This window comes from Ovis canadensis, chromosome 8, assembly GCF_042477335.2.
Source record: "Ovis canadensis isolate MfBH-ARS-UI-01 breed Bighorn chromosome 8, ARS-UI_OviCan_v2, whole genome shotgun sequence".
Classification (NCBI taxonomy): Eukaryota; Metazoa; Chordata; class Mammalia; order Artiodactyla; family Bovidae; genus Ovis; species Ovis canadensis.
The window spans coordinates 25644601-25671831 of record NC_091252.1 but is presented as its reverse complement, the minus strand read 5'-3'; the positions used below and the strand labels follow the sequence as shown (position 1 = coordinate 25671831).

The window sequence follows — 27231 nt, the reverse complement described above, 5'->3', positions numbered from 1 at the left end:
CAATGAGTTGGCTTTTCACATAAGGTGGCCAAGTTACTGGAGCTTCAGCATCAGTCCTTCTAGTGAATATTCAGGGTTGATTTCCTTTAGGATTGACTGGTTTGATCTTGCTGTCCAAGGGACTCTCTCTCAAGAGTCTTCTCCAGCACCACAGTTCAAAGGCATCAATTTTTCAGCACTCAGCCTTCCTTATGGTCTAACTCTCACAACCATACATGTCTACTGGAAAAGTCATAGTTTTGACTATATGGACTTTGGCAGTGAAGTTATGTCTCTGCTTTTTAATATGCTGTCTAGCTTTGCCATAGCTTTTCTTCCAAGGATCAAGTGTTACCTTACATAATAGTGTAACACCTGACTTTCCTAGAATTTTTTTTTTTGGTGGTGGTCATGTTGGGAGTCCTTATGTGGCAAGGAATTAAAAACAGCCCCTAGAGACTGACAGCAACATCCAGCCAACAGGGTCTTCCAGGAACCAGCAAGAAATTGAGGCCAGTCCTGTGGTCATAAAAGTGAATTCTGTCAATAACCTTGTGAGTTTGGAAGTAGATCCTTCCATTTAACCTTCAAAGGAGACTTCAAGTTTTGTTGACACTTTTACTGCATGTTTGATAGACCCTGAAGTAGAAGATCCAACTAAGTTACACACAGATTAGATTCCTAACACAGCGACTGTGAGAAAATAAATATATGGTAATTTAAGTCACTTTGATTGTGGTAATTCTGTTACACAGCAACAGAAAAGTTACACAAGGGCCTACCAAGCTGAATTAAACCTGGAAACATGCAATTTATGTTAGTTATTAGTACAAGTTCTTAGAACTGGAAGAATTAAATTATCTTAGGAATTCAAAATTCTTGTGAAATACTAAAATGAGATTAGTATGTGGAAGAAAATTCAAATGCAAAAACTTTATGTATAATTAGAGGTTTTACTATAAATTTTGAATCTGAAAAAAATGCCAATAATTTTAGAATAGTCAAGAAAATCAGACTGAGAAGAACAAAAGTTACATTATTTTCACAAGATGTGAGGAGGAATTAAAAAAAAGAACAATGAAACAACTGACCCTTTTGTAACTTTTGTAAATTAGAGGAATATTATAATCTTTATTATCTAGTAAACAGAGGTAAAATAATGTTTATATATTATTGATTGCATGTGTGTGTGATTTATACATACACCAACACAGATGCATGATTCTTCAAAGCTCCCATAAAGATGTTTGATCAATATAAGAGAAAATAAATGTTTACTTACTAATGTTTATATTGTCCTAGTATGTTTCACATGGTGCTGGGCACTTTCATATACAGGCATATGTCAGAGATATTGCAGGTTCGGTCCTAGTCCACTGTAATAGCGCAAGTCATGTGATTTTTTTTTTTGCTTTCCCAGTGTACATAAAAGTTATGTTTACACTAAGTCTATTACAGTGTGGTGGCTTTAAGAATCTACCTGCCATGCAGCAGATGCAGGAGGCATGGGTTCAATCCCTGGGTCAGGAAGGTTCCCTGGAGAAGGAAATGGCAACCCATTCCAGTATTCTTGCCTGGAAAATCCCTTAGACCGAGAAGCCTGGTGGGCTACAGTCCATAGGGTCACAGAGAGTTGGACACAACTGAGTGACTGAACACACATCATGTCCAGAAAACCATATACACACCTTAATTTAAAAATACTTTACTGCTAAAAAATGTTAATCATCACCTGAGCCTTTGGCGAGACATCATCTTTTTAATGGTGGAGGGTTTTGGCTCAGTGTTAACGGCTGTTCATTGACCAGGGTGGTAGTTGATAAAGATTGGAGTCACTGTGGCAATTTTGTAAAATACACAGCAATGAAATTTACCCAATGTGTTAGCACTATCTTTCACAAATGATTTCTCTATAACTTGCAATGCTATTTGATAAATTTACCCAGAGTAGAACTCCTTTCAAAACTGGAGTTAATTTTCTTAAACCCTGCACTGCTTTATAAACTAAGTGTATGTAATATTCTAAACCCTATGTTGTCATTTCAAGAATCTTCCCATCATCTTCACCAGGAACAGAGTCTATCTCAAAAGAACACTTTCTTTGCTCTTCCATAAGAAGAAACTCATTTCATTCGAGTTTTGTCATGAGATTGCAGCTCAGTCCCACCTTCAGGCTCCGCTCCTAATCCCAGTTCTGCCCCTTCACGGCATCTGTAGTTACTTTCTATACTCAGTCTTGAACCCCTCAAAGTCATCCAAACTGAGGCTGCACTCAAGTCTTCCAAAGTCCTGTTAATGTTGATATTTTGACCTCTTTCCATGAATCACAAATATTCTTAATGGCATTTAGAATGGTGAATCCTTTCCAAAATGTTTTCAATTTAGTTTGTCCAGATCCATGAGAGGAACAACTATCTTTCACAGCTATAGCCTTACAAAATATATTTCTTAAATCATAACATGTGAAATTCGAAATGACTCCTCGATCCATGGGCTTCAGAATGGATGTTTTGTCAGCAGGGATGAAAACAACATAGTCTCCTTCTACATCTCTATCAGCGCTCTTGAGTTCCCAGGTGCATTGTCAATGAACAGTAATATCTGAAAGGAATTTTTTTTTTTTTTCTGAGCAGCAGGTTTTAACAGTGGGTTTAAAATATCCAATAAACCATGTTGTAACAGATGTGCTATCATCCAGCTTTTATTGTTCCATTTATAGAGCATAGGTAGATTACGTTTAACATAATTATTAAGGGACCTAGGGTTTTCAAAGTAGTAAATAACCATTGGCTTCAATTTAAAGTTACCAGCTGCATTATTCTTCTCTGGTAGCTCCGCTGGTAAAGAATCTACCTGCAATGCAGAAGAGCCTGATTCAATTCCTGGGTCAGGATGATCCCCTGGAGAAGGGATAGGCTACCCACTCCAATATTCATGGGCTTCTCTGGTGGTTCAGAGGGTACAGAATCCACCTTCAATGTGGGAAACCTGGGTTTGATCCCTGGGTTGGGAAGATCCCCTGGAGGAGGGCATGACAACCCACTCCAGTATTCTTACCTGGAGAATCCCTATGGACAGAGGAGCCTGGCGGGCCACAGTCCACGGGGTCGCAAAGAGCCGGACAAGACTGAGTGACTAAGCACAGCACTAAGCGCACACCACAGCTGCATCAGCCCCGAATAAGGGTCAGCCAGTCCTCTGAAGGTTTGAAGCCAGGCATTAATTTACCCTCTCTAGCTATGAAAGTGCTAGATGGCATCTTTTTCCAATAGAAGGCTATTTAGGCTACACTGAAAATCTGTTGTTTAGTGTAGCTACCTTCATGAATTTATCTTAGCCAGATCTTGATATTATAACTTCCTGCAGCTTCTAGGCAGCACTTGCTGCTTCACCTTGTACTTTTGTCTTATGGAGATGGCTTCTTCCCTTAAACCTGATGAATAATCTCTGCTAGCTTCAGACTTTTGCAGCTTCCTTACCTCTCTTAGCCTTCACAGGATTGAAAAAAGTTGGAGCCTTGCTCTGGACTAGCTTTGGCTTAAAGGAATGTTGTGGCTAGTTTGATATCCTATGCACACAAACTTTTTTCACATCAGCAATAAGGCTGTTTTGCTTTCCAATCACTCATATATTCACTGGAGTAGCACTTTTACTTTCCTTCCAGAACTTTTCTGTTGCATTCACAACTTGGCTAACTGGTACAAGAAGCCTGGCTTTCCACCTGCCTTGGCCTTTAATGTGTGCTTCTCACCAAGTTTAATCATTCCCAGCTTTTGATTTAAAGTGAGAGAAATGCAACTCTTCCTCACACTTGAACACTTAGAGGCCACTGCATTATTAATTGGCCTAATTTCAATATTGTTAAGTCTCAGGGAATAGGGAGGGCTGAGGCGAGGGAGAGAGACTGGGGATCAGCTGATCAGTGGAACAGTCAGAGCACACATATTTATCAATTAAGTTTGCCATCTTAAATGTGTGCTCATTGTGTTGCCCCCAAATAATTACAATAGTAACATCAATGATCACTGATCACAAATCACCTTCACAAACATAATAATAGTAAAAAAAAAAAATCTGAAATATTGTGAGAATTACCAAAATGTGACACAGAGACAAAACATAAGCAAGTGCTGGTAGATTTATTTGATTGCTGGTAGACTTATTTGATGCAAAGTTGCCAGAAACCTTCAATTTGTAAAAAATAATAATAATAATGCAGATTTAGAAAGAGCAATAAAGTGAAGCTCAATAAAATGAGGTATGCTTGTATATGCCCTATGAAGTGTCATTATAACCTTTCTAACATAGATAAGAAAATTGCATTTCAGAAAGCTACCATGAATCACATTGTGAGTACAAGGGAGGGCAAGAGTTTAAAATCCATGACTGTTTGACCTTATACAGTCTTTTCATCAAACATTCTCAATTCACAAAGTTGGTAGAAGTTAAGCACAAACAGCATCAAGGCTGACATTCTTTTTGATTGGTTTGGGGGCGTTCTTTTTTTTATGTCAGTACCTTTGCTTTATCTGTAAATAAATGTTTGAAATATCACATCTGTACATTCTCAAAAAAGAGCATTACTTGAAATTTATAGGCTAGAAATTAATATGACTAAAAGACTGAAAACCTGTGTACAGAATATGGAGAAACATCTTTTCTTCTTGGCTCTTTCAAATTGTTAAGTAAAAAGCCTAGAACAATGTAAAATTAGTGTTCTAAAAGACAAAGGGTCACTGTAAAGAGAATGGTGACCTCCTATTTCCAAGTTCAAAAACAGAAGAGGAAATTGTGTTAAATCTTAACAGAAGAGATTTAGGTGAGGACATCTTGACATGAGTATATTATAAAAATAGCTTTCTAAGGAAAAATGTTGAGTACACTTGAATGGAAATATTTAACCATAAGATGGATATCCATTTTCTTTGACATTTCTATAGTGTAAGTATATTTCTGCTTAGGGACAGGAGAAAGACTAGAAGTAGTTTCCAGGCACATAATTTTATAACATGAATAACTCTTGTAGTTCAACATGAAATTGTTTGAAATGACCTTGAAAACTGTTTCAACTCTACTTTCTCACAATTCTCACTATTTTATCATTATAATATACATTCTCATTACAGAAATACAATCAATAACTGAATTCAGCATAAGGATAAAATTAGATGCACTGAATAACAAGGAAAAGTGATACATTTGGTGAATAGTGACCTAAAATAAGTATGAAAGGCAACTGTATCATCCTTCACTTCAGGAGATATTAGAAAATGTTAGACAGTGAACAAATCTAAGACTCCTAGGGTTCAAAAACATGTGTGCTAGAAAAAAACACTCATGATTTGCGGATGGTCAAGTGATGCCAGAATTAACACCAAGGAATTCTCAATCTACATTTACACCAGGAATCATTTTTAATTCCAAATGAAATAAACTTAGAGATTCCTAGCAGTTTAACGAATAAATGTATTTAAATATATTTTTCCAAGTTCTATGTTTCTTAATTATTATAAGGAATTCAAAACCTATCATCTTAAAGAGCAAACATAATCTCCTTCAGCATTAATCAATTAATGTCATCAACATTATTAATCAGCTATTTGATCTGCTTAAAACCTCATTTATTCAGATTGAAACTTTTTAAAAAGGTAAGCATAGAGACAGTCTCCAGTGCATTATAAAGAGATATGTGTTTGATCATTTTGAAAGTGTGAAGCTTAAAACCAAATACCGAATAATATTCAATGAATGTAAATTGATAATAATTATTAATTTTTAAGTGTTCAAAAGCATTTAAATGAAAGTTCATGCAATTTGTATCCCTTTGCAAAATCGAAGTCATCATAAGCAACAGAGAAATATCATTTAAGAGTGAAAAAACTCTTTTTAAGATTTGTCAGAATCTATGTCTGACGCAGGATACAGCATGCTTGGGGCTGGTGCATGGGGATGACCCACTGAGATGTTACGGGGAGGGAGGTGGGAGGGGGGTTCATGTTTGGGAATGCATGTAAGAATTAAAGATTTTAACATTTAAAAAAATAAAAATAAAATAAAATTTAAAAATAAAAAACTAAAAAAATAAAAAAAAATTTTTTAAAAATTAAAAAAAAAAACAACCCCCCCCCACCAAAAAAAAAAGATTTGTCAGAAACTAAACTAGTTACCACTATAAACATGAGTTGGATGGCATACAAGTAACCCAGAATTATGAACATTTCTTGTTATAAAGACTCCTACATATCCTTTAAAGAGTCGAATGAAAAACAAGTTTTAAAAAATGTTCTTCTTCATTCTAGTCCTCTCTCCCAGGATACCCACTGGTTTATTCACTTTAGCTGAAAATCAGTTACTAAGACCAAAAGCAGAGTTTTTCCTTAATCATTCCTTGAAATGCTCTAGATCTTTTTATGCAAAACGAGATCCAGATACAAGCAGAATCCTCGTCAACTGGAGCATGTTAGAAATGCAGATTCTTAGGCCTCATCTCATCCTTACAGACTCAGAATTAGCCTTTTAATAAGATCCTCAAGTGACTCATACACATATCAAAGGTTGGGAAGCACTGGCTTAGGTGTGTATAAATCACTTCAAACTCTCCACCATTCAAAGAACATACTACTTTTACCATGGGACAATACTTCAGTTCAGTTGCTCAGTCGTGTCTGACTCTTTGTGACCCCATGAATTGCAGCACGCCAAGCCTCCCTGTCCATCATCAACTCCCTGAGTTCACTCAGACTCATGTCCATCGAGTTGGTGATGCCATCCAACCATCTCATCCTCTGTCATCCCCTTCTCCTCCTGCCCCCAATCCCTCCCAGCATCAGAGTCTTTTCCAATGAGTCAACTCTTTGCATGAGGGGGCCAAAGTATTGGAGTTTCAGCTTTAGCATCATTCCCTCCAAAGAAATCCCAGGGTTGATCTCCTTCAGAATAGACTGGTTGGAACTCCTTGCAGTCCAAGGGACTCTCAAGAGTCTTCTCCAACACCACAGTTTAAAAGCATCAATTCTTCGGCACTCAGCCTTCTTCACAGTCCAACTCACACATCCAAACATAACCACTGGAAAAACCATAGCCTTGACTAGACAGACCTTTGTTGGCAAAGGAATGTCTCTGCTTTTCAATATGCTGTCTAGGTTGGTCATAACTTTTCTTCCAAGGAGTAAGCGTCTTTTAATTTCATGGCTGCAATCACCATCTGCAGTGATTTTGGAGCCCAAAAAAATAAAATCTGCCACTGGTTCCACTGTTTCCCCATCTATTTCCCATAAAGTGACGGGACCAGATGCCATGATCTTCGTTTCCTGAATGTTGAGCTTTAAGCCAACTTTTTCACTCTCCTCTTTCACTTTCATCAAGAGGCTTTTGAGTTCCTCTTCACTTTCTGCCATAAGGGTGGTGTCATCTGCATATCTGAGGTCACTGATATTTCTCCCGGTAATCTTGATTCCAGCTTGTGCTTCTTCTAGCCCAGTGTTTCTCATGATGTACCCTGCATATAAGTTAAATAAGCAGGGTGGCAATATACAGCCTTGACGTACTCCTTTTCCTATTTGGAACCAGTCCTTTGTTCCATGTCCAGTTCTAACTGTTGCTTCCTGACCTGCATACAGGTTTCTCAAGAGGCAGGTCAGGTGGCCTGGTATTCGCACCTATTTCAGAATTTTCCACAGTTTATTGCAATACTTAGTTATCTTTTAAAATAACCTCAGGTTGATCCTTTTAATAATGATGCAAAGATAAATGAAAAATTTAGAAAAATAAAGTATACTTACAAAATTATTCTAAAACAATTATTTTCTGCTGACCTTAAGCTACTATTTTAAATAAATGTTGTAAATACATTTATCAAAGAATATCAATCATGAAATCATAACTTTTTATGATATAGTTACCAAATACTTTCTCTTAGTACTTTATTCATAGTGTCATATGGTCTAGGAACTCGATATTGATTAGAACTTTAAATTCACATCTTATTCTCTGCATCACAAGATAAATACATGTACTCATGTGGGCGTGTGCACGTGCTAAATTGCTTCCATCATGTCCAACTCTTTGAGACGCCATGGACTGTAGCCTGCCAGGCTCCTCTGTTCATGGAGTTCCCCAGGCAAGAATACCAGAGTGGGTTGCCATGCCCACTCCAGGGGAACCTCCCCACCTAGAGATCGAACCCACACCTCCTGCACCTCCTGCACAGAAGACAGATTTCTTTACCGCTGAGCCACTAGGGAAGCCCAAATACATGTATAGTTCGTATTTTTTCATATGAATTTATACTGCATAAATTCTGTATAAATATTACACATTTATGGTTTCTTATCACCTACAATTTGACTTTGAAGTTGCTTTCTTTCCTTTCTAAAAACTGTCCTTTAATATTTATCAACAAAGATATAACCCTTTAATGGACATTCAGTTTCTTCAGGTCAAACTAAGGAAACTTTGCTTTCCTGGAAATCTAATTTTGTTTACTTAGTTCCAAGTTTTACTTTTCTAACTTTTATTACTTCAAGAATTTTAATTTCCTCTTTTTTTACATCTTCTTAAATCCCATGATGTGATCACCTCTTTTCTTTGATGGGTTTTATTTAGAAGATGTTTCAGCACAAAGATTGTTGTCTTTGTGCAACAAAGTTTAAAATCTGCAGAAACTGCAGAATCTGCAGTTTAAAATCTGCAGAAACTTTATGCAAGGGTTATGTTAAAAGTCTCAAACAAAAGAAGGAAAGTTTCAAAATCCGAATATAAAAGGAAGACATATTTATTTTAGTTTGAACAGTAAGCAGAGTAACCTCACATCTTCCACCTACCGCAAACAGATCATGTTTAGCTGACACGACTGTGGGTTCCATGAAATTAATCTCTGACCTGAATTTTTTTTTTAACTGCAGCAGTGTCAGCTTTCTATTAATAGGCTTTTATCCAGTGGAAAATGTACGTAGCTTCCTGGTGTGTGCAAACCTGGAAAGGTGAAGGATACCCATTCCAAAGAAGGGCAAAGTGTCCTGATTTAAGAACTAGGAAAACATTTTAAAGAAGTTTACTTTATAATTTTCAAGACAGTATGGAAAATACGTATCATATTTTCTGCGTAGGCAATTAAACATGTCTATGCAAGTGCTATTGATTATAGAAAAAGTCACCGTTCGTGTTTCAGAAATAGCATAGAATGGAAGGGAAGCGGACTAACTAGAGCTTTTAAGAAGAAATAAATATTGCCCCTCTTCCCTATGATTTTCAATTATCCATTTCTGAAAAACATGAACCAAAATGAAGTGCCCCTCTAAATTTGCTGATTATTAGAAGGAAACTTATTACTGACTAGGAAACTCCATCTATTGCAAGAAAAGTCAGCATGCATTTCTACAGAAAGACCAACCTAGTTAGTCATGAATCTATGTTAATTGTCCCAGTAATGAACTCTGTCACCTTGACAGGATGACTCCTTTTTAGTCTCAGGTTTCCTATACAAACGGGAGACCTATTTATTCAAAAAGGTGACTTTGAAAAAAATTTTGGTGGAAAAATTTTGCAGTTATTCTATGTCAAATTTTTACGAGGATTCTGAAAAACTGTCTCTTAGTGCACAAGGAAGAGTTGCAGATATCAGACAAACATTGGCATATTAAGTTTCTACTGCTGCCATAACAAATTATCACAAACTCAGTGGCTTAAAATAATACAAATTTATTATCTTAGGGTTCTGTGGTACAAAAGTCCACAGTGCATCTCCAGGGACTAAAATCTAGGCATTTTCAGGGCTACACTCCTTTCTGGAGACTCTAAGGGAAAGAATTCATCTCCTTGCACTTTCTGACCTTCTGCAGGCTACCACATCCCTTGGCTCATGGCCTCTTCCTTCATCTTGAAAGCCAACGGTGGCTGGTCAAGTCCTGACATCACATATTCCTCTGACCACAACCAGGAAAAGACTCTCCACTTTTAAGGACTCATATGATTAGATTAGACCCACCCAGTTAATATAGAATAATCTCTTCATCTCTAGGTGTAATTTACTCACACCTGCAGATTCTCTTTTGCCAGGTAAAATAACATGTTCACAGGTTCTGGGGATTAGGGAGTGGATGTTTTTGAGGACCATTATTTTGCATACCATAAATAATATTCTCTCCGTATCCACAGACATTTTGTGAGCACTTCTCAGTATAAAGTGTTTAGGCCTGCTCAGTAGAGCAAAGTATTGTTGAGGATCTTAAACATGGAAATTTGCTTAAATTCCCTGGCCCACAACCAGGATGTCCTTTAAGCACTATAACCAAAATAAAAACAATGTTCACTCCCATTTGCAAAATCTTCAAATAGGGCAATAATTGAGAATTTGTTCAGAGTATATTAAGAGGAGGAATTTCTTCTGTTCCTTTGCATTCTTCTTCTTCCTTTTTTCCATAAGCATACCTCCAGTGACTAGAACATGTTATAATAGTTAACATTTCGTTAATATTTTTGAAAAAAAGGAATGAATGTGTGGATAAATGAATAATAAACCTGAGGTTAACAATTGTACAATTGCTGAATATCATGTTAAATCTGGAAAAAACAACTATACACTGAATGTGTTATCCTTATTCCATAGATAAATATAGTATGGATTTAATTTTATAGTCATGTATCAGAGATGCATTAGAGCTCAGATTACATAGAAGATTATACAGTATATCTGTTATCTGTTGCTACATAACAAAATATCCCAAGTGGCCTAAAACAACTATAATTATTTACTTTGCTCTGAAATCTGCAAAATCAGTAGGTATGGCATGCCTCTGTTCTACAAGTGTTCAGATGAGGTTGGCTCATCTTGACACTGGAGGATCCATTTTGAAGATACCACACTTACATGGCTGGAAAAATTAGTGTTGGCTGTTATCTGGAAGCTCAGCTGGGGTTATTGGCCAACGGCCTTGTTCCTCTCTTGTTCCTTGTGCCTCGCCCTGGAGTGCTTGAATTTTTTTATAGCATGACTTCAAAAGTAAATATCCCAAGAAAGCAAGATGGACATGCCTGGCACTTTTAGGATCTATGCTTGGAAATCATATAGCGTCACTTTCCTTATATTTTACTTGCTGAGGCTGCCACATAGGTTTGTTTAGGTTCAAGAGGAGGGAAAGTAGACCTAACTTTTCAGTGGAAGAAGAATCAAGATATCAAGATTTCATTATTAAAAAAATGTATATGCGGTGGTATACCACACAAACTGCTCCTGCCATTTGTGAAAAATAAAATGGGACAAATATAGGGTTCCAAATATGAAATGATGGGAGCTTAAATTAAAGCAAGAAAAATGGAAATAAAGAGGAAAAGATGGAATAAAGAAATGAAGAATGTAAAGGTTAGAGACTGAGCATATGGGGAAAAAAAAACAAGCAAAATTCTGTATGGTCAGAGGAAAAGCTGATTGACAAAGAGTAAGTTTCAGTAGGCATACATTGGACTCTTGGGCTCCATCCATCTTCACTGTTTTCCAGCCAAGTGGCTCTGACTTTCTTTGACTTTTTTCCCCCATGTCTACTATTTAGATTTCACAATCAATGAGAAGAATCTTATTATTGCACATAAGGCTTCCCCAGTGGCTCAGAGGTGAAGAATCTGCCTGCAATGCAGGAGGAGTAGGAGACGCTGGTTCCATCCCGGGGTCAGGAAGATCCCTTGGAGGAGGAGATGGCAACCCGCTCCAGTATTCTTGCTGGAAAATACAAATGGACAAAGAAGTCTGATGGGCTACAGTCCACAGGGCCACAAAGAGCCAGACACGACTGAGTGACAAGACACACTGCACAGAAAGGGCTTCCCAAGAGACCCCAGGGTAAAGAATCCGCCTGCCAATGTGGGAGACGGAGGAGACGCGGGTTTGACACCTGGGTCAGGAAGATCCAGGGATACTGGACTCAGTAATCTTGCCTGGAAAAGTCCATGGACAGAGGAGCCTGGCGGGCTGCAGTCCATGGAGTCTCAAAGAGTAGACACAACTGAGCTCACACACCTTGCACATGAACACAAATTTATCATAAGAATCCTTAGCTATAGAGTATTAATTTTAAGCCTATACACTATATGCATGATTTATGATTTATATATTTATTTCTAACATAACTGGAAATAGGAACTTGCTTAAAAGTCTGTATTTAATTAACTAGGAAGGTAGTTCTCAAGCTTTAGCATGCGTCAGAATCATCGGAAAGGATTATTAGAACATAGATTGCGATTCTCTACTTTCAAAGTTTATGATTCAGAAAATATGGGGTATATACCTACTATTAACTTAATTAGAAAGGTAGATCTTTCTAATGAGTTCTTTGACGATACTGATGCCTCTGGCTGCTGGTCTGGTGACCACACTTTGAAAGATACTGATTTAAGATATTGCAACTTATTTGGAATTTTTCCAGTTATATCCACAAAGTTTATATGCATTCTTACATTTTGATTCAAAATAAACTGAAATTAAAAACTGAGTTGAAAAACAAAAAAGAATTGTCCATCATACTCATGACTTTCATAATTTTTCACAAATAGAAATTTTTCACATTCATTTTTAGAGGGAGTAAAATGTTAGTTTTCCAGTAGTCATGTAGAGACGTGAAAGCTGGACCATAAAGAAGGCTGAGCTCTGAAGAACTGATGCTTTCGAACTGTGGTACTGGAGAAGACTCTTGAGAGTCCCTTGGACTGCAAGGAGATCCAACCAGTCCATCCTAAAGGAGATCAGTCCTGGGTGTTCATTGGAAGGACTGATGCTGAAACTCCAATACTTTGGCCATCTGATGTGAAGAGCTGGCTCATTGGAAAAGATCCTGATGCTGGGAAAGACTGAGGGAAGAAGGAGAAGGGAGTGACAGAGGATGAGATGGTTGGATGGCATCACCAAGTCAGTGGACATTAGTTTGAGCAAACTTCGGAAGATAGTGAAGGACAGAAAAGCCTGGCATGCTGCAGTCCACGGAGTCGTAAAGAGTTGGACATGACTGAGTGGCTGAACAACAACAAAATATTAGTTATGATGGTATAAAATGAGGCTGTCTCTTAATTCTTCTTTTCTCACTCACTGAGGCAGAGTTTAACTTTCTGCATCAATGAAATTTACTTCCATGGAATAGGATCATTTTTTAGGGTTTCAGTTACAAAATGAACATGAAATGGATAAAATTAAATTTCTGAAGCGGAATTCTGTTAAAGACAGGAGGTCCTGATCTAAAAGCAGGGAGAGCAGACTAGGAACTCAAGTTACACCTGAATGAGAACAATAGCAATATCTGAATAAATGTCATTGAAGACCGATTAAAGCTTGTGTCCATTGAATAGAAATGTACTAGGTATCCTAGAAAAAAAGGAGCCTGACCACCAAGAATTTGGTCATGCTCAGCAGTACCAGAGAGATCAACATGTAGAACTTGGTGAGGGTGAGTGGTCATCAGACAGATGTTTTCTACATCAGCATAAAAGAAAACAGGAACTCTTTTTTGTTTTTACTAGCCCAGCTCCAAGCACAGTGATTGGCAATAAGGAGGCATGATATTTAATAAATATTTATTAAATAATCTATTTTTATGTCAGGTCTAAATGTTAGTTCTTGAGTTGTTGCTTATATACTCTCAGATACATTGGGGATTTTTCTTTTTTTTAAATTTTATTGAAGAATAGCTGAATTACAATCTTGTGTTAATTACTACTGTGCAACAAAGTGACCCAGTTATACAAACATTCTTTTTCATATTCTTTTCCTTTATGACTTATCACAGCAGATTAAATATAGTTTCCTATGCTAAACAGTAGGATCTTGCTGTTTATCCGTTCTACACGTATCAGTCTGCATCTGCTAATCCCAGACTCCCAATTCTCAACTCTCTCCCAGCTCTGCCCTCCTTGACAACCCCCAGTCTAGTCTCTATGAACATGATTCTGTTTCTATTTCATAGATAGATTCATTTGGGTCATCTTTTTGATTCTACATTAAGAGATAGGATATTTCTCTTTCTCTTTCTGATTTTCTTTACTGAGTATGATCATTTGCAGTGGCATCCATGTTGCTGCAAATGGCATTATTTCATTATTTTTCATGGCTGAGTAGTATTCCACTATATATGTATACCACATCTTTGGGAGATTACTTCTTTATATCTGAGAAGTCCTTATATTCTACTTATTCTCTCCCTGCTCCTCCATATACCCATCTTAGGCTAGGTTTATTTTTTCTGAAAAACACGCTGGCACACTTCTAGTAGATGTCCATTGAGGTCATCTTTCTCCATGTTTTTTCAAATAGCTAATAATTGAATTTAATAAGCTAAATGATAATCTACACAGTATTCAATTTGACTGAACAAGGTGTCTCCATCATGCCTGATACACCTTTTTATTACACAGTATAATGCCATGGAATGATATGCATTGAGAGTAAACCCATAGAATAATAAAACGAACAAAAGATAAATGATTACAGCAATATTGCACATAACGGCCCTCAATTTTTAAAAATTCCACAGGATAAAAAAATTATAACATTCATACAGTGAAATACTGGGCAGCAAGAAGAATAACATAAAGTAAGCTACATACAGGCTTCCCAGGTAGCACTAGTAGTAAAGAACCCGCCTGCCAATGCAGGGAGCGTCAAGAAATATGGGTTTGATCTCTGGGTCAGGAAGATTCCCCAAGAGGAGGGCACGGCAACCCACTCCAATATTCTTGCCTGAAGAATCCCCGTGGACAGAGGAGCTTGTTGGGCTACAGTCCACAGGGTTGCAAAGATTAGAACACGACTGAAGTGACTTAGCATACACACATGCACAGCTACATACAACGAAACAGAAGAGTAATAGAAACAGTGCTGAACCAATGCAGCAGGAAATAAGATAATATATGCTGTGTGGTTTCATTTATGCAAAGAACAAACATGGCAGAATTAAACTATATGATGTTGAAAGATGTAGCAAGAACCGCTAACGAGTCAGAATAGTTGTTCCTTATGGGGGAAGAGCTGGAGAATAGAAGTCTTGATTGAGAAGCAAAGTCAGTGAGAATCACGTCTATTCTTGGGCAGATGGGAATATGTTTCGGAGCTCATGGAAGTGTTGTTTTCTGATTTGGATGTACGTTTTGTGGATCAACTCCACTAATGTTTAGTAAATGTTATGCAAATATATACATGATGTATGTAGCTTTCTGTGTCTATATTTTTAAAAAGTATTTTAAAGAAGAAAATTAAAACTTTTAAAAATCCATAATATCTCATGTTCTTTCTTTTAACACTGAAATGATGACACGGCTGGTCTTTTGAAAATCAACTGGACAGCATCATTCAAAAACTGCCATAGGTATCTAATTATCAGGTCACCTGTAGATACTGTTCTTGTGCTTTTTGGCTTCTGGGTAAGTCTTACACAACAACACAATTTTAAGTGAGTCTCAACATGATTAAAAAACACACTTGACCTTTTGGTAGTATAGCAAATGATTAAAAAAAAACACAATAACACTGGAAATCCCTAAGTCGACTCAGAATTTAATATGCCATAATGTAGGGTGACCATCAGGTAAAGAAATTTAATCCACCCTCAAGTTTATAATTTAACTTGTAAAACTATATGAGGCAGTTTTGCAAAGTACTGACTTTCCGTTTACCCATCAAGGCTGCTTCCACCTGCGCCTTTCCTCAAATTATGCTGTCACTTCTCAGTTCATTAGCTCAAGGACACAGAAAACAAGCCATCACCTTTCACTGATTTTTCTCCAGGGGGAACTGTGTTATTGCATTTAGCTTGTGAATCTCTTTGACCCTTAAAATTATCATGTTTTAAGGAATTAACACTTCCTAAAAATTATCGTGCTTTTTTTCTACTATAGAATTCAAAAGAGCAAATCAAGACAACCATAGATTTTTTTTCAGTAAGAATTTCATTCTATCCCAGTTCAGCCCAGTTCAGTTCAGTTGCTCAGTTGTGTCCGACTCCCTGCAACCCCACAGACTGCAGCACACCAGGCTTCCCTGTTCATCACCAACTCCCAGAGCTTGCTCACACTCATGTCCATTGAGCCAGTGATGTCATCCAACCATCTCAACCTCTGAGGTCCCCTTTTCCTCCTGCCTTCAGTCTTTCCCAGCATCAGCGTCTTTTCCAAATAACTTTCTAATCATGGAACCAGATGGCTATCTTTAATATAATAACTCTTAGTTGGTAACTGACTAAAGACTACTAACAAAACCTTCCTACCAATCCAAATCCTCTATATTGACCTAAAGAATCCTCTGTATAAAACTGGAAGATAATTAAGCCAGGGATTTCTCATAATTGAGTGCTTTGATGCTAGCTTCTTCACAATTATTTGGACCTTTGCTCACTTCTGTCTTAGATTCTTGGTTGTTAAGTGGGTTGTGGTTTAGCACCGCTATTGGAAAATGTTTGGGATTCTATGTGCAGTCAAAATCATAGTAAGAACAAATATGCTAATTGGCCTGCAATGTCTGGGAAAGACTTTTCTGCCCCAAATATCAGTAGAGTAGGTCTTCTCCAGCTTTGATTCCCCAACTTAGAACATGAAGACAAGATATTAACTTAAAGAAAATATACTGAATAATTGTTTGTTAAATAAATTAACTTGAAACTTTTAGCATCAAGGGATGTTGGTGAAAAACTTAGCTATTTGCTTTTCTTTTATGTTGCTATCCTTTTATTAGAAAGATATTTCAAGTTTTAAGTTAAATTCTACTCCTTTTGAACAGTCCCTGGTCAACCAAGTCCATCTATTCCCCTGCTTCTCAGTTTTCCCTGATAATCATCTCTCATAACCCTAATTTGTTTATTTGTTATATATTATTCTGTAGTTCTTTCATATATGTAAACTTTGTCTTAAATTTGAGTGACAAATAAATTAAAAAATCTATCTCACAATTTTTTTAAAATTTATAATTTTATCTGTACTTTTACTTTAGGTACTTTAGAATTTCTAAACTTGTATCATATGGTTATCTATACAACTACCTCATCTTTCCTTGAATGCTAGATTAATATATATTTCACATTTCATCCTCAAGCTGAATAAAGTTACTGGAAAAAGCAAATACTCAAAATATAAACAAGTAAGTACTTACTACATAAATGAATATCTTCGGGATGTCAGAAGTTTTGCCCCTCTGCATCCACAGGTGAATTACACAGTGATGGAACAAAGATAAAATGTTCTGTTCCAAAACACCTGGGTACTGCCAGCCTGTGTCACTCAAAGATAGGGACCCATTCTAGAGTCGTTCTAAGCAAGACCTATAAGACATTTCAAATCTAGAGAGTCTGAACAGAAACTCAATAGTTAAATCTATCTACTTAATTCAAGAGATAACTGGCAACTTTCAAAACTATTTTTTTGTAATATAACTCTTCCAATTACTATGAACAAAGTCTCCAGAGGGTTCTGTTAACTTATTGCTTTAATCTAGTCATAGCTAGATTAAAGACTCCTGTTTACATATTCTGAACCTTAGACTAAGGATCATGTCCCTTTATCTTTTTCTTGAAAAAGGCCTTTCCCTAGCACCTTTAAAACCTTCTTGCTTTGCTTCACTGTTTAATTCATTGCCTTCATTGGACACCTTGAGAAGACCACTGGCATACAACACTAGTTCTCACAGTACTTAGCACAACACTGACCATATAATTAATTTTTATAGCCTATTTTCCACTATTAATCTGAAGAAACTTATTCAGTGAGTACCTGTTCGACAGTATTATCTCATTATTTGTTCATGAATTGGAAATAGTGCTCAATAAATACTCAAAGTAGAGTACTTTAGGATCAAAAGCAGCAGTGGAGATATCGTGTGAGAACACTTGAATAGGAGGGAAAAACCAGGGATCAAAACAGTTTAAAATAAATCAGGCACATGAGACATCCAACCTTTTCAATATTATAGCAATAGGGTATCTTAACAAAAATACAGGGTTTTTACCAAATTTCTAAGCCAGGTACCTCTGTACCTTGGTTATCCTAGGGTTTCTTCACACAGACCACTAATTGTCACCTACCACCCATTTCTTTTTTCTTCATCTCTACATTGATCAAACTCACTCTTGATCCCCTTACCCCTTGGCCAGTCACAAGGCAGCCACCTTCACAACAACAGTGCATACAATGCAACTGATCAGTCAAGAACAGAACACTCATTCTGCAGTTATTTTCAGCAAATTTCTATCTGTGCTCACTCATCATTAGATACATGAACAATAGCATGACTTGGTTCAACCAAACTGAACACTCATCATTCATAAATTCCAACTGAAGTCATATGTTTTAAAATCTGTCCAAACTAGCTTTTCTCTTTCCTGCTTGTTCTTAAATCTACCACGTTAGAGCCAGGGACCTTGTGTTATTCCTCTTCACATCCCCGTTGTCTGGCATTCAGCCTGATGTATAATATGTGCTAAAACATCAGCTACATCTGAACTTTTGACTTGACCTGCTGCTTTATAAATAACTTGTAGGTTGATAATTAATACCACAGATTGTAAATTTTTACTATATTTTTAATGAATGTATTTTGTTTTTCTCTAAATGCAACACCTAATACTTCTGCAGATTTAAATTGACAAGCTTGAAGTTTTACCATCTTAATGGTAACTTAGAGATTTTATAGTACACTGTGTTTCCCCAGGCAATTATACTAAGTTAAACAAGAATAACCACAGAAAAAAATAATACTCTAGCACTGAATGTCAGAGTATCATACAATATTTGCCATTTTTGTCTTGACATTGTATCAAATGTCTTCTACAAACAGAAAATTCTTTTAATCACATGATGATTTTATTTTAAAAAGCAAAAATAAATTTTCCAGGGAAACCTAGTTAAAAATATATTTTGAAAGTTATATAAATAAGTGGAAGCTGATTCTTTCCCATCCACAAGCTCATCAATGCCCTTGAACAAAGTTTTAAATATTAAGAGCTCTTTCCTTGTTTGGTTTTTCTCAACATTTCAGGAACCTGTGTCACGGAGAGACGAATGATATAATAAATAAGTAGCAAAGATAAAACTGGTCTACCACAGTGAATCTACCATAGTGAGTTCTAGCCTCATGCTATCTGAAAAAAAAGTTTCCCTTTAGGTTACAAGACTGTATCTTTAATTTAAGGAAAAACTGTGTGCCCCAGCCCCTGCCATAGAAACTAAGTTAGAAAATATCTGAATGATATATATTTAAATGCAGTATTTAAATACTTTGTAAGTGAGACAGACTCTGAGGTTTATGAGGAAACAGCTCATTTACATACCAAAGGATCTCTCAAAATCGTAAATTCCTTGTGCCTTTGACAGCTTGACTTGGGGCACGGAGATGTGGAGATGTTTGATGTTTAGAGAGCATAACTTGTACAGAGAGAAGCAAGACTTCATTCATTACACATTTGCCAAGGATATTCTTTTTAACTTCCTTTGAAGATGGAAAATACTATCTTTTTGGACCAGGAAGTTCATCTATCTCTGCATAACCCTCACTTGGGGCGATGTCACGTGTTTATGTGACATTCAAATAAGCACTTCCTATCAAACATTATGCATGGTACTCACATTATCAAGAGAAAATGGGAAATAGGGAGAGCAAAAAACTTTGACAGATCTTCTTAGAACTTTAAGTTGAACAGAACCCAAACTCCATAAACTTAGAATTATTGTATAATGTTAATGCATAATGTTAGCAGATGAAGCTTTCCCCCTAATTTGCTCTTTTTAAATGTGTTACTTTAACTAATACGCATTTTTAAAAATATATTAAGCATGTCCCCAAAGGGTATTTTTTCAATCTGAAGGAAGAAAAGAAAATAATAAAACTTTAAACTCTGTCACTATAAAACTAAAAGCTTGGCTGGAATATCTAGACCTTCCATGCATTCTCTTTCATATTGATATATTCAACCCAAAGGTCAGTGTAGATGATTTTAAAATCGCTTAGTCGCACTGCTTTAAGTTTCTTTCATATTAAATATTGTTAACTGATTAAAAATTAATATACAGCATTGAAGACTTTAACTCTCTAAGCATTCCTAAGCTTTTAGAATAATAGCTAGGATAGCCTCAATTCATTTTTGCATTGTAAAAGTAGCATGATTTTTAAATTATAGTCAAAATGATGAGCAAAAATAAATAGGAAAAATTAAGAAGCATTTAAGCTGACAAAGAGAACATTTTTCCATGAGTACTGTGTGTGCTTGGGGGCAGAGGAGAAGAGTCAGTTTCATAAATAATACCACAAGCCACAAAGAAAAGCTTCTTAATGAAACCCAACTAGGGCTAACACTACAAAGATATATTTTCTGTCTACTTTCACTACCAATTTTACAGATTCCTGTATCACGGATGGTTTGAACAACTAAATAATGTATAATTCTCCAATGAACACGGTCTTGTAAAAAGTTGGAAAATTTCCTCTGGTCATATTAGTCACTACTAACCAAGGTTAACTAACCACGTATGGCCCCTCCCCCAAACTCCCAGACCACCTAAGGTTAAGTAGTGGACCTAGGGCTTAAACAGGATTTCTGACTTGAAACTCCACACACTTCCTACTCCATCACACTGCCTTTAATGTTTTAATGATGCCCTCCCTCAGCTCTGTACTGCTTTTCTCTCTGATTTTTTAGTGAACTGTTAATATATAGGCCACTGCTTTTCACACTCTGCTTTTCTTCTCTTTTCTAAATTCAATTTGAACACTAGGTAGAGATATTTCGTTAGACTGATGAGGTCTTTGTGATATCTGCCTTTCAGAATTCCTGTAATATTTAAAGGACATAGTCACACAAGACTTTGACATTCCCTGACAATAAATATGTTCCTGACCATCGCATTTTTAGGAATATTTTTTCTTGCATCATATTGATCCTGGTTTTTAGTCTCTTCTCAGGTTTTCACATGGACCATCTCAAAAATGATCTGTTGCTAACTAAAGTCTCTCATTAATGTCACTAATAATACCAAGAAATGTTTTGAAACTAAGCAAAAGATTTCCATATTATAATAAACATTTCTGAAAATCATTATTTCCTGGCATGTTGTTATAAACATAAAGGAGATCTCTGGACACTTCTCTCTAATATGAGCAGTTTTGGTTTCCATTCAATACCTACAGGTTGTTCAATTAGAGACTGATTTGCACTTATGAATAAATTTGGTGGCCAAGAGAGTCACTGACCTTATATTTACTACAAACATTTGTTTTCTTACATTTATTTACTAAAAATATTAGCTCTGCTCTTTTGTTTCTCTTTATTATAGAGAAGCTTGAATATTTACAAAAGTAGACAGAATATTATAACGAAACCCTATGTACCCTTCATCAGTCTTAATTCATGGCCAATCCCTACCGTACTAACAACTCATCTATCTTCTTCTCTGGCATATTATGTGGAAACAAATTTGAAATATTATGTCATCTCATCCATATTTGAGTACGTGTATCTTGTAGGGAGTCGAATATGACTTGGTGACTGAATAACAACAACAACAATCTCCAAATATTATGTAGTTTGAAAACATAACCACGATATTATTATCCCACCATAAATGTGATGATTTATTAGTATCATCTAAAATCCAGCATCTATCAAATCTCCAATTATTTCATAGATTTTTTTAAGTTTGTTTGAATCATGATCTAACAATTCTACACATTGTGGTGCGTTGCTCCGTTTTTGCATTTTTTTTCAATCTGTAGGCTTCCTTGGCATCTCTTTATGTTCCTAGTAACTTACTTGAAGGTTATTTGTGGTGTAGAGGTTACCACAGCCTGGGTTGTGCTGACTGCATAATATGATGCTATTTGTAACATATTCCTTATTCTCCTTCTATTTCTTGAAAATTCAAGGTTGTATTATTTTTCTTTTATTGGTTTTCTTTTCTATTTTTCTTTTGCTTTTTTTCCCCCTGTTTTTAGTAGGAAGAGTCAGTTCTAGATATCGTTTTAATGGTTGGTTATGTTTTGCCTTATATTTCACCAACAATTTTCATTTTTGTGGCTTCCAGACTTTTTTATCCATGGGTCTTTGCAGTGCCCTCTAGTGCTACAAAATGAAAAAAAAAAAATTTAAGCTTCAATTAAAGGATCTGACTGAGAACAGTTCTTTTTATCTCACTGTACCTCTTACCATCACGGTCCTCCTCTTCTGCGTGTACTGGCTTGTCAATGACAATTTTAAAATGTGTTCCTGGAGCTAAAAATGATATTCTGTAGGTGGCACATTGCTTTTCTTGATCAGGAGAACATAACCCAGAACAGATTAAGCTTTGAACCTAGTGCTTCCTGTTTCTCCTTTCCCACACCCAAGTCACCTCCCCTTAGGTCTCCTTTCCCGCCCAGGAGTCATCTCCACTCCTGGGTTTGGCGAGATAAACATAGACATGATGTAGGTTGCATCTTCTCCTCTTAATTCCACCATCTGTTACTCTGGGTAATATAACTTGTGTGCGTAGTTGTTAAACATTCTGGCTGTGAATTTTTACTTTTTTTCTTGAGCTCATCAATGGCTACTCTTGTGTTAAATCAGTGCAGCACATAAAATAAAAGGCCATTTTTGCTCTAAATATGGATCATCAAATCCTCTCAAATGTTTGTTACAGAGCAGTGAAATGTGGTTCAACTAACAGTAAGGGAAGAATTCCACACATAGGACAAAAACCCTTCTGAACCCTGAAGTTGTGTAAAGTTCAGAAGTTGAGAGTCTGACAAAAACTTGAAAACAAGAGAATTTCCTGTAACTAACTCTTCTAGCAAATGCTAATTTAATTGTGCATAGGACGTCTACCAAGTTGAATCTATTGCACAGAATTTATATTTTCTTATATTCTGAGGGTACTTGGACCCGGAGATTCAATTATATGAATATAAAACATAATTTGACGTTCATTAGCTAACTGGCAAATTGAAAACATTACATACTTTACTTTTTAAAAAGTCTTCATCATTTCAACAAAGTCATTAAGAATTAACTAAATTTCACTTTGTTATCAAAACGACTCAAAAATTCTTTTTACCATTTAAGTGATACATACTGTCATATAGACGCTGAAATTACTAGTTGAAAGTTCATATGAACCTCAGAAGGCAGCTAACTTTGGCACTTGTCTAGGAATAACTGGGCCTCTGGAAAGAAGGTACAAGGCTATTTATAATTCTAAATCTTAGTGCTGTTTGGAGTCTGGAGCTATACCTGATCTAACCAATGTAGCAGGACTCAAACCAGAACAGGGGTGTAATACAGGTCCCTCTTAACCTCTGAATTAACATCAGGTTAAGTATTATTCTCACATAACAAAAGGAAGTATTCAACATGATTCTGGAGTCAGAGATCTGGGTATGAGTCCTAGCTACACTGTATATAGCTGTGTGAATTTAGGCAAATTTCTAACCTCTCTCAATCTCAGCTTCCTATTCTATAAATAGCAATGATAAAACTATCTATCTCATTTTGCTGTCCTGAGGTTTAAATGGTCATTATTACAAGCTTAACATCTGACAAATAATATCTTTTTGATAAGTGAGTTGCTATTATCATTATCATTATTTGTATTAATTTATCGTAGCTAGAATCAAATATATTGTTTCCCTAATGTCCTTTGAGTTTCAAATTTGTTCTAATTTTAGTTCTAATCTATTGCTCTGTGCCTGAAACACAATTCCATATCTAAAATTACTTCCTTTCTTCTGTCAGATAAAATAATCCAGTTTAGGACATGCAGTGATGATCTATGTGAGGAACTCTAAGGTATACAGATAAGTCATGCATTATAGCTGAGTAAGTGCCACAAAAAACATGAACACTATTCTCAGACCTCCCCCAGTTACCAACAACCACAAGAGAGTCATATAATATCCATGACCTTCAGTTTTACAAGAACTGAGGTGAGGACAGCGGCCTGAAGCTTTCTAAGGAGCTAATCCAGCTCTGTCTTAAGTGCCGCAAGGTGCTCGTTTACTTTGTGATCAGCGGGTGGGAAAAATGCGGGTGGGAAAAATAATCAGCAGATGTCTAAGACTACTAATGCAGTGCTTACATCTCAATAATGTGTCCAAAGTGGCGGCAAGAGAACTATAACAGATGAGAGGAAAGACTATTTCAGGTTGACGGAAGAACCTGTACCAAGGCCCTGGCACACAAGTACACCTTTTATAAAAGACCGAAGGAAGGCTACTGTAGCTGGGGCACAAAAAGTGAATCATGAAGACAAAATAAAGGAGTGTAGTAGAGCAGCAGGCAAGACGCTTTGGATGGCCACAGAGAATGACTGTGCTACTCACCTTACAAGGTAAGCTCATCTGAGTTGTCAGCCTAATTATCATTTGAGAAATGATTAATAAGGCATTCCAGAAAAGGAAAAAAGTACATAACTAATCCGTGAAGTTCAAATGACAAAGATCCTATGAATGGTTAAAGCCAGAGTACAGGAAATGCCCATCATCTAGGACCTAGATGGTATTTTTATATTTTTAATTCATTATTAATTCAATGATGTTTTACAGGTGACAAGAGGTCTTCTAAGAATCCCTTAAATTCTCCCAGGGGAGAAGACAGAAACATAAGTTCTATTTTATAATCAGGAGTTTTCCTATAAAAATGTTTATTAATCAAGAGCAAAATGCCTACAGAGCATAATTCACAGGCCAGCAAAAAATGTTTCAGCCAAGTGACCCTGAATCAGTTGGCTGTTCACAACCCATACAGAGGAAAAGAAACATATTCACAGGTATTTAACAACTTGTGCAAGGCTAAGTGAGACATTTCTATAGATGGATGTCTTGAAGACAACCTAAAGGTCACATGATGCAGAATATCTAAGGAATACAAAAAAATGCCATTTATATTGAGCTAGCAAATTCTGAACTAAAATTGGTAAAGAGTACATTTTATATCTTCGTAGAGAAATGAAAAAACACAAACTAGATTTAAGGGAGCTGACTTCTAATCTTGGCAATGCTGTGGTTTTCAGCAAGTCTCCAAACATTTGAGTGACAGTTTCTCTGTCTGAAAAATGGAGATAATAACGCCAATTTAATTGAGTTGTGTGAGGTATAAATAAGTACATAAAGTCCGGAGCAAAATGCCTGATACACAGAAATCTCTCAGGAATTATTTCTATTAATTTGGAGTGCTACACTAAATTTGTTAGTGGAAGGTGAAAGTAAGACAATTCTCCTTATGAATATTGACTGGAAGTCTTAAACTCTGTAATCACTCTGTGCCCATACTAATGTCTGCCCAAAGATCCAAAACCACACATTCTCTTTTTCAGTTGTGATTGAAAACAGACCAGCTCAGCATCAGCCTTGGAAGCTGTGAAGAGCACCACCTGTCTGATTTGCTTACAGCTGTCACAAGCAAATTTTAGACCCACTTCCCAAATTTTTACCCCAACTAGAACTGGGTTGTGTCTGTATTCATAATGCTTTAGGTTATTTTAAAGAATCTTTTATATATTTATAATATATATATGATATATATATATACATGTATATATATTTTTCCATACATTCTATTTGAGTGAAATGATTGCTATCATGGTTGAATAATAAAGAGGTTTTAAGTTGTGACATATACCTTTTCAGAATAAGCATTAAAACAGAAAACATTGACTTTCACATAGAATTTATCACAGAGAGGTAAAAGACATGAGTGTATGAAAAGAATCAGAAGCAAAAGCTTAATTACTTTATTTTTAAAATCATACTGATCTACAGTGATTTTGTGCAATTCCAAACCTTTTCTCTCCCACCCACATATACACATTTTTTGGTAGATAAATCTTATATATGTGTGTGTGCATGTTTAGATACTTGAGTTAGAAAGGATAAACAAATTTAAGATCTCCAAGTTGCCATATCATAAAGTAAAAATGGTCAAAATCAATTTTCTAAGTTTAAACATTAAGTGCAACATTTTAATTCATTGTGGTCTCTAGCCTTGCACCCAAACCTTGTTCTTTTTGCTAGGTAAGATATTGGCCCTAACATTATATGACCATAGCTATTTATAGAGGTGCGAGTGATAACTGTTAACTAGTGGGAACTTTGGCATCACAAAGAACAGTTTCCACATGCAAAATTTCAGAGAAACCTCTTTTTACTCCCCAACACAGAGACCTGCTAGTTTGGGAGACGTCTCAGCTCCCAAACCCACTTCCCTGATCCCATATAGAATCACTGATCAAGATAACTCTCAAAAAGCAACTTTCTGAGAGGACACATTGACCATCAATGGGACTGTCAATTTCTACCTTTTTTTTTTACCCCCTAGTCGATACTATTGGAAAATGCTAGCAATACCTTCAGCCGTGATCTCAGTCATGGTGGTTGGAGAAAGAAAAAGGCAGGCAAGAATTCCGGTCAAGTGGCACTTTGCAGAATACTTTAGGACTGGAGAACTCTGATAGGGGGCTCTGTGTGAAAGCGTGAGGTCTCTTCCTTTTCCTGGCTGTTCCTGCTGCTCTTTTGTTGTCCTGTTGAACTTTGTCTCTTCTCTGCAGAGTTCTCCCCCTGGAAACAACCTGAGCCCTTTCCAGGCAGCACTTGTGGCTCAGGCAGAAGTATCAGCTTCGAATAAAAATAGCTTCATCTCCCTAGGACTCTTCAGCACTTTTTTTTTTGGCACTCTAGAGGAACACACACACACACACACACACACACACACACACACCATTTCACTAGTCCCAAAGAGAGACACTCGGCCAAAAAAAAAAAAAAAGGCAAAGGAACCAAAAGTACTGCCTAAGCCCCCGCAGTTTCCCTAAGATAATTACGGATTGGGGGATCTATGTCAGAAAACATAAAATAAAGAGTTGGAAGTAATCTTATCCGTAATAGCTCAGATTTATTCTTAGTGCCCTTAATGCTCAGAACATTCCTCATCCCCTTATTTGGTGTGGGGAGGGTCCCGTAATGCCTACCAGGAGCAAAGGGGAGGGTAGTCTTGTCATTTTCTCCAAGTTGTTTCCCTATTGGTCTAAATCCACTTAGCAAAAGCAGTTATTTATATAGGGCTACACTTGAAGTTGCAACCATTAAATCCTGAAGGTTTCTTGTAGGAGATTAAGATTTTCCAAACACTGACCAATAAGAAATATGTAATGAAAAGTTGTATTGACACTTGAGAACTGTTGAATTACTAGATTTTTCATTCTTTTCAATACTTTCATGAAAACAAAACATCTGAATTTATCTAAGCAATAAAAGAAAGGCAAGGTGGTATA

General features: G+C 36.4%; 1 protein-coding gene across 50 annotated transcripts in view; it reads right to left on the bottom strand.

Moving 5' to 3' along the window:
* The window catches only part of TRDN (triadin), a 409007-nt gene extending 382088 nt beyond the window's left edge, over nucleotides 1-26919 (bottom strand). For 42 of the 50 annotated variants that reach the window (XM_069599059.1, XM_069599060.1, XM_069599070.1 and 39 more), the window contains exon 1: nucleotides 26309-26919. In XM_069599059.1, the coding sequence (XP_069455160.1) occupies nucleotides 26309-26330 (22 nt within the window). In that variant the 5' untranslated portion in view covers nucleotides 26331-26919. The remainder of the gene's footprint in view (nucleotides 1-26308) is intronic. The other 8 variants (XM_069599081.1, XM_069599090.1, XM_069599098.1 and 5 more) reach the window with 1 other exon arrangement.
* Nucleotides 26920-27231: the final 312 nt, after the last annotated feature.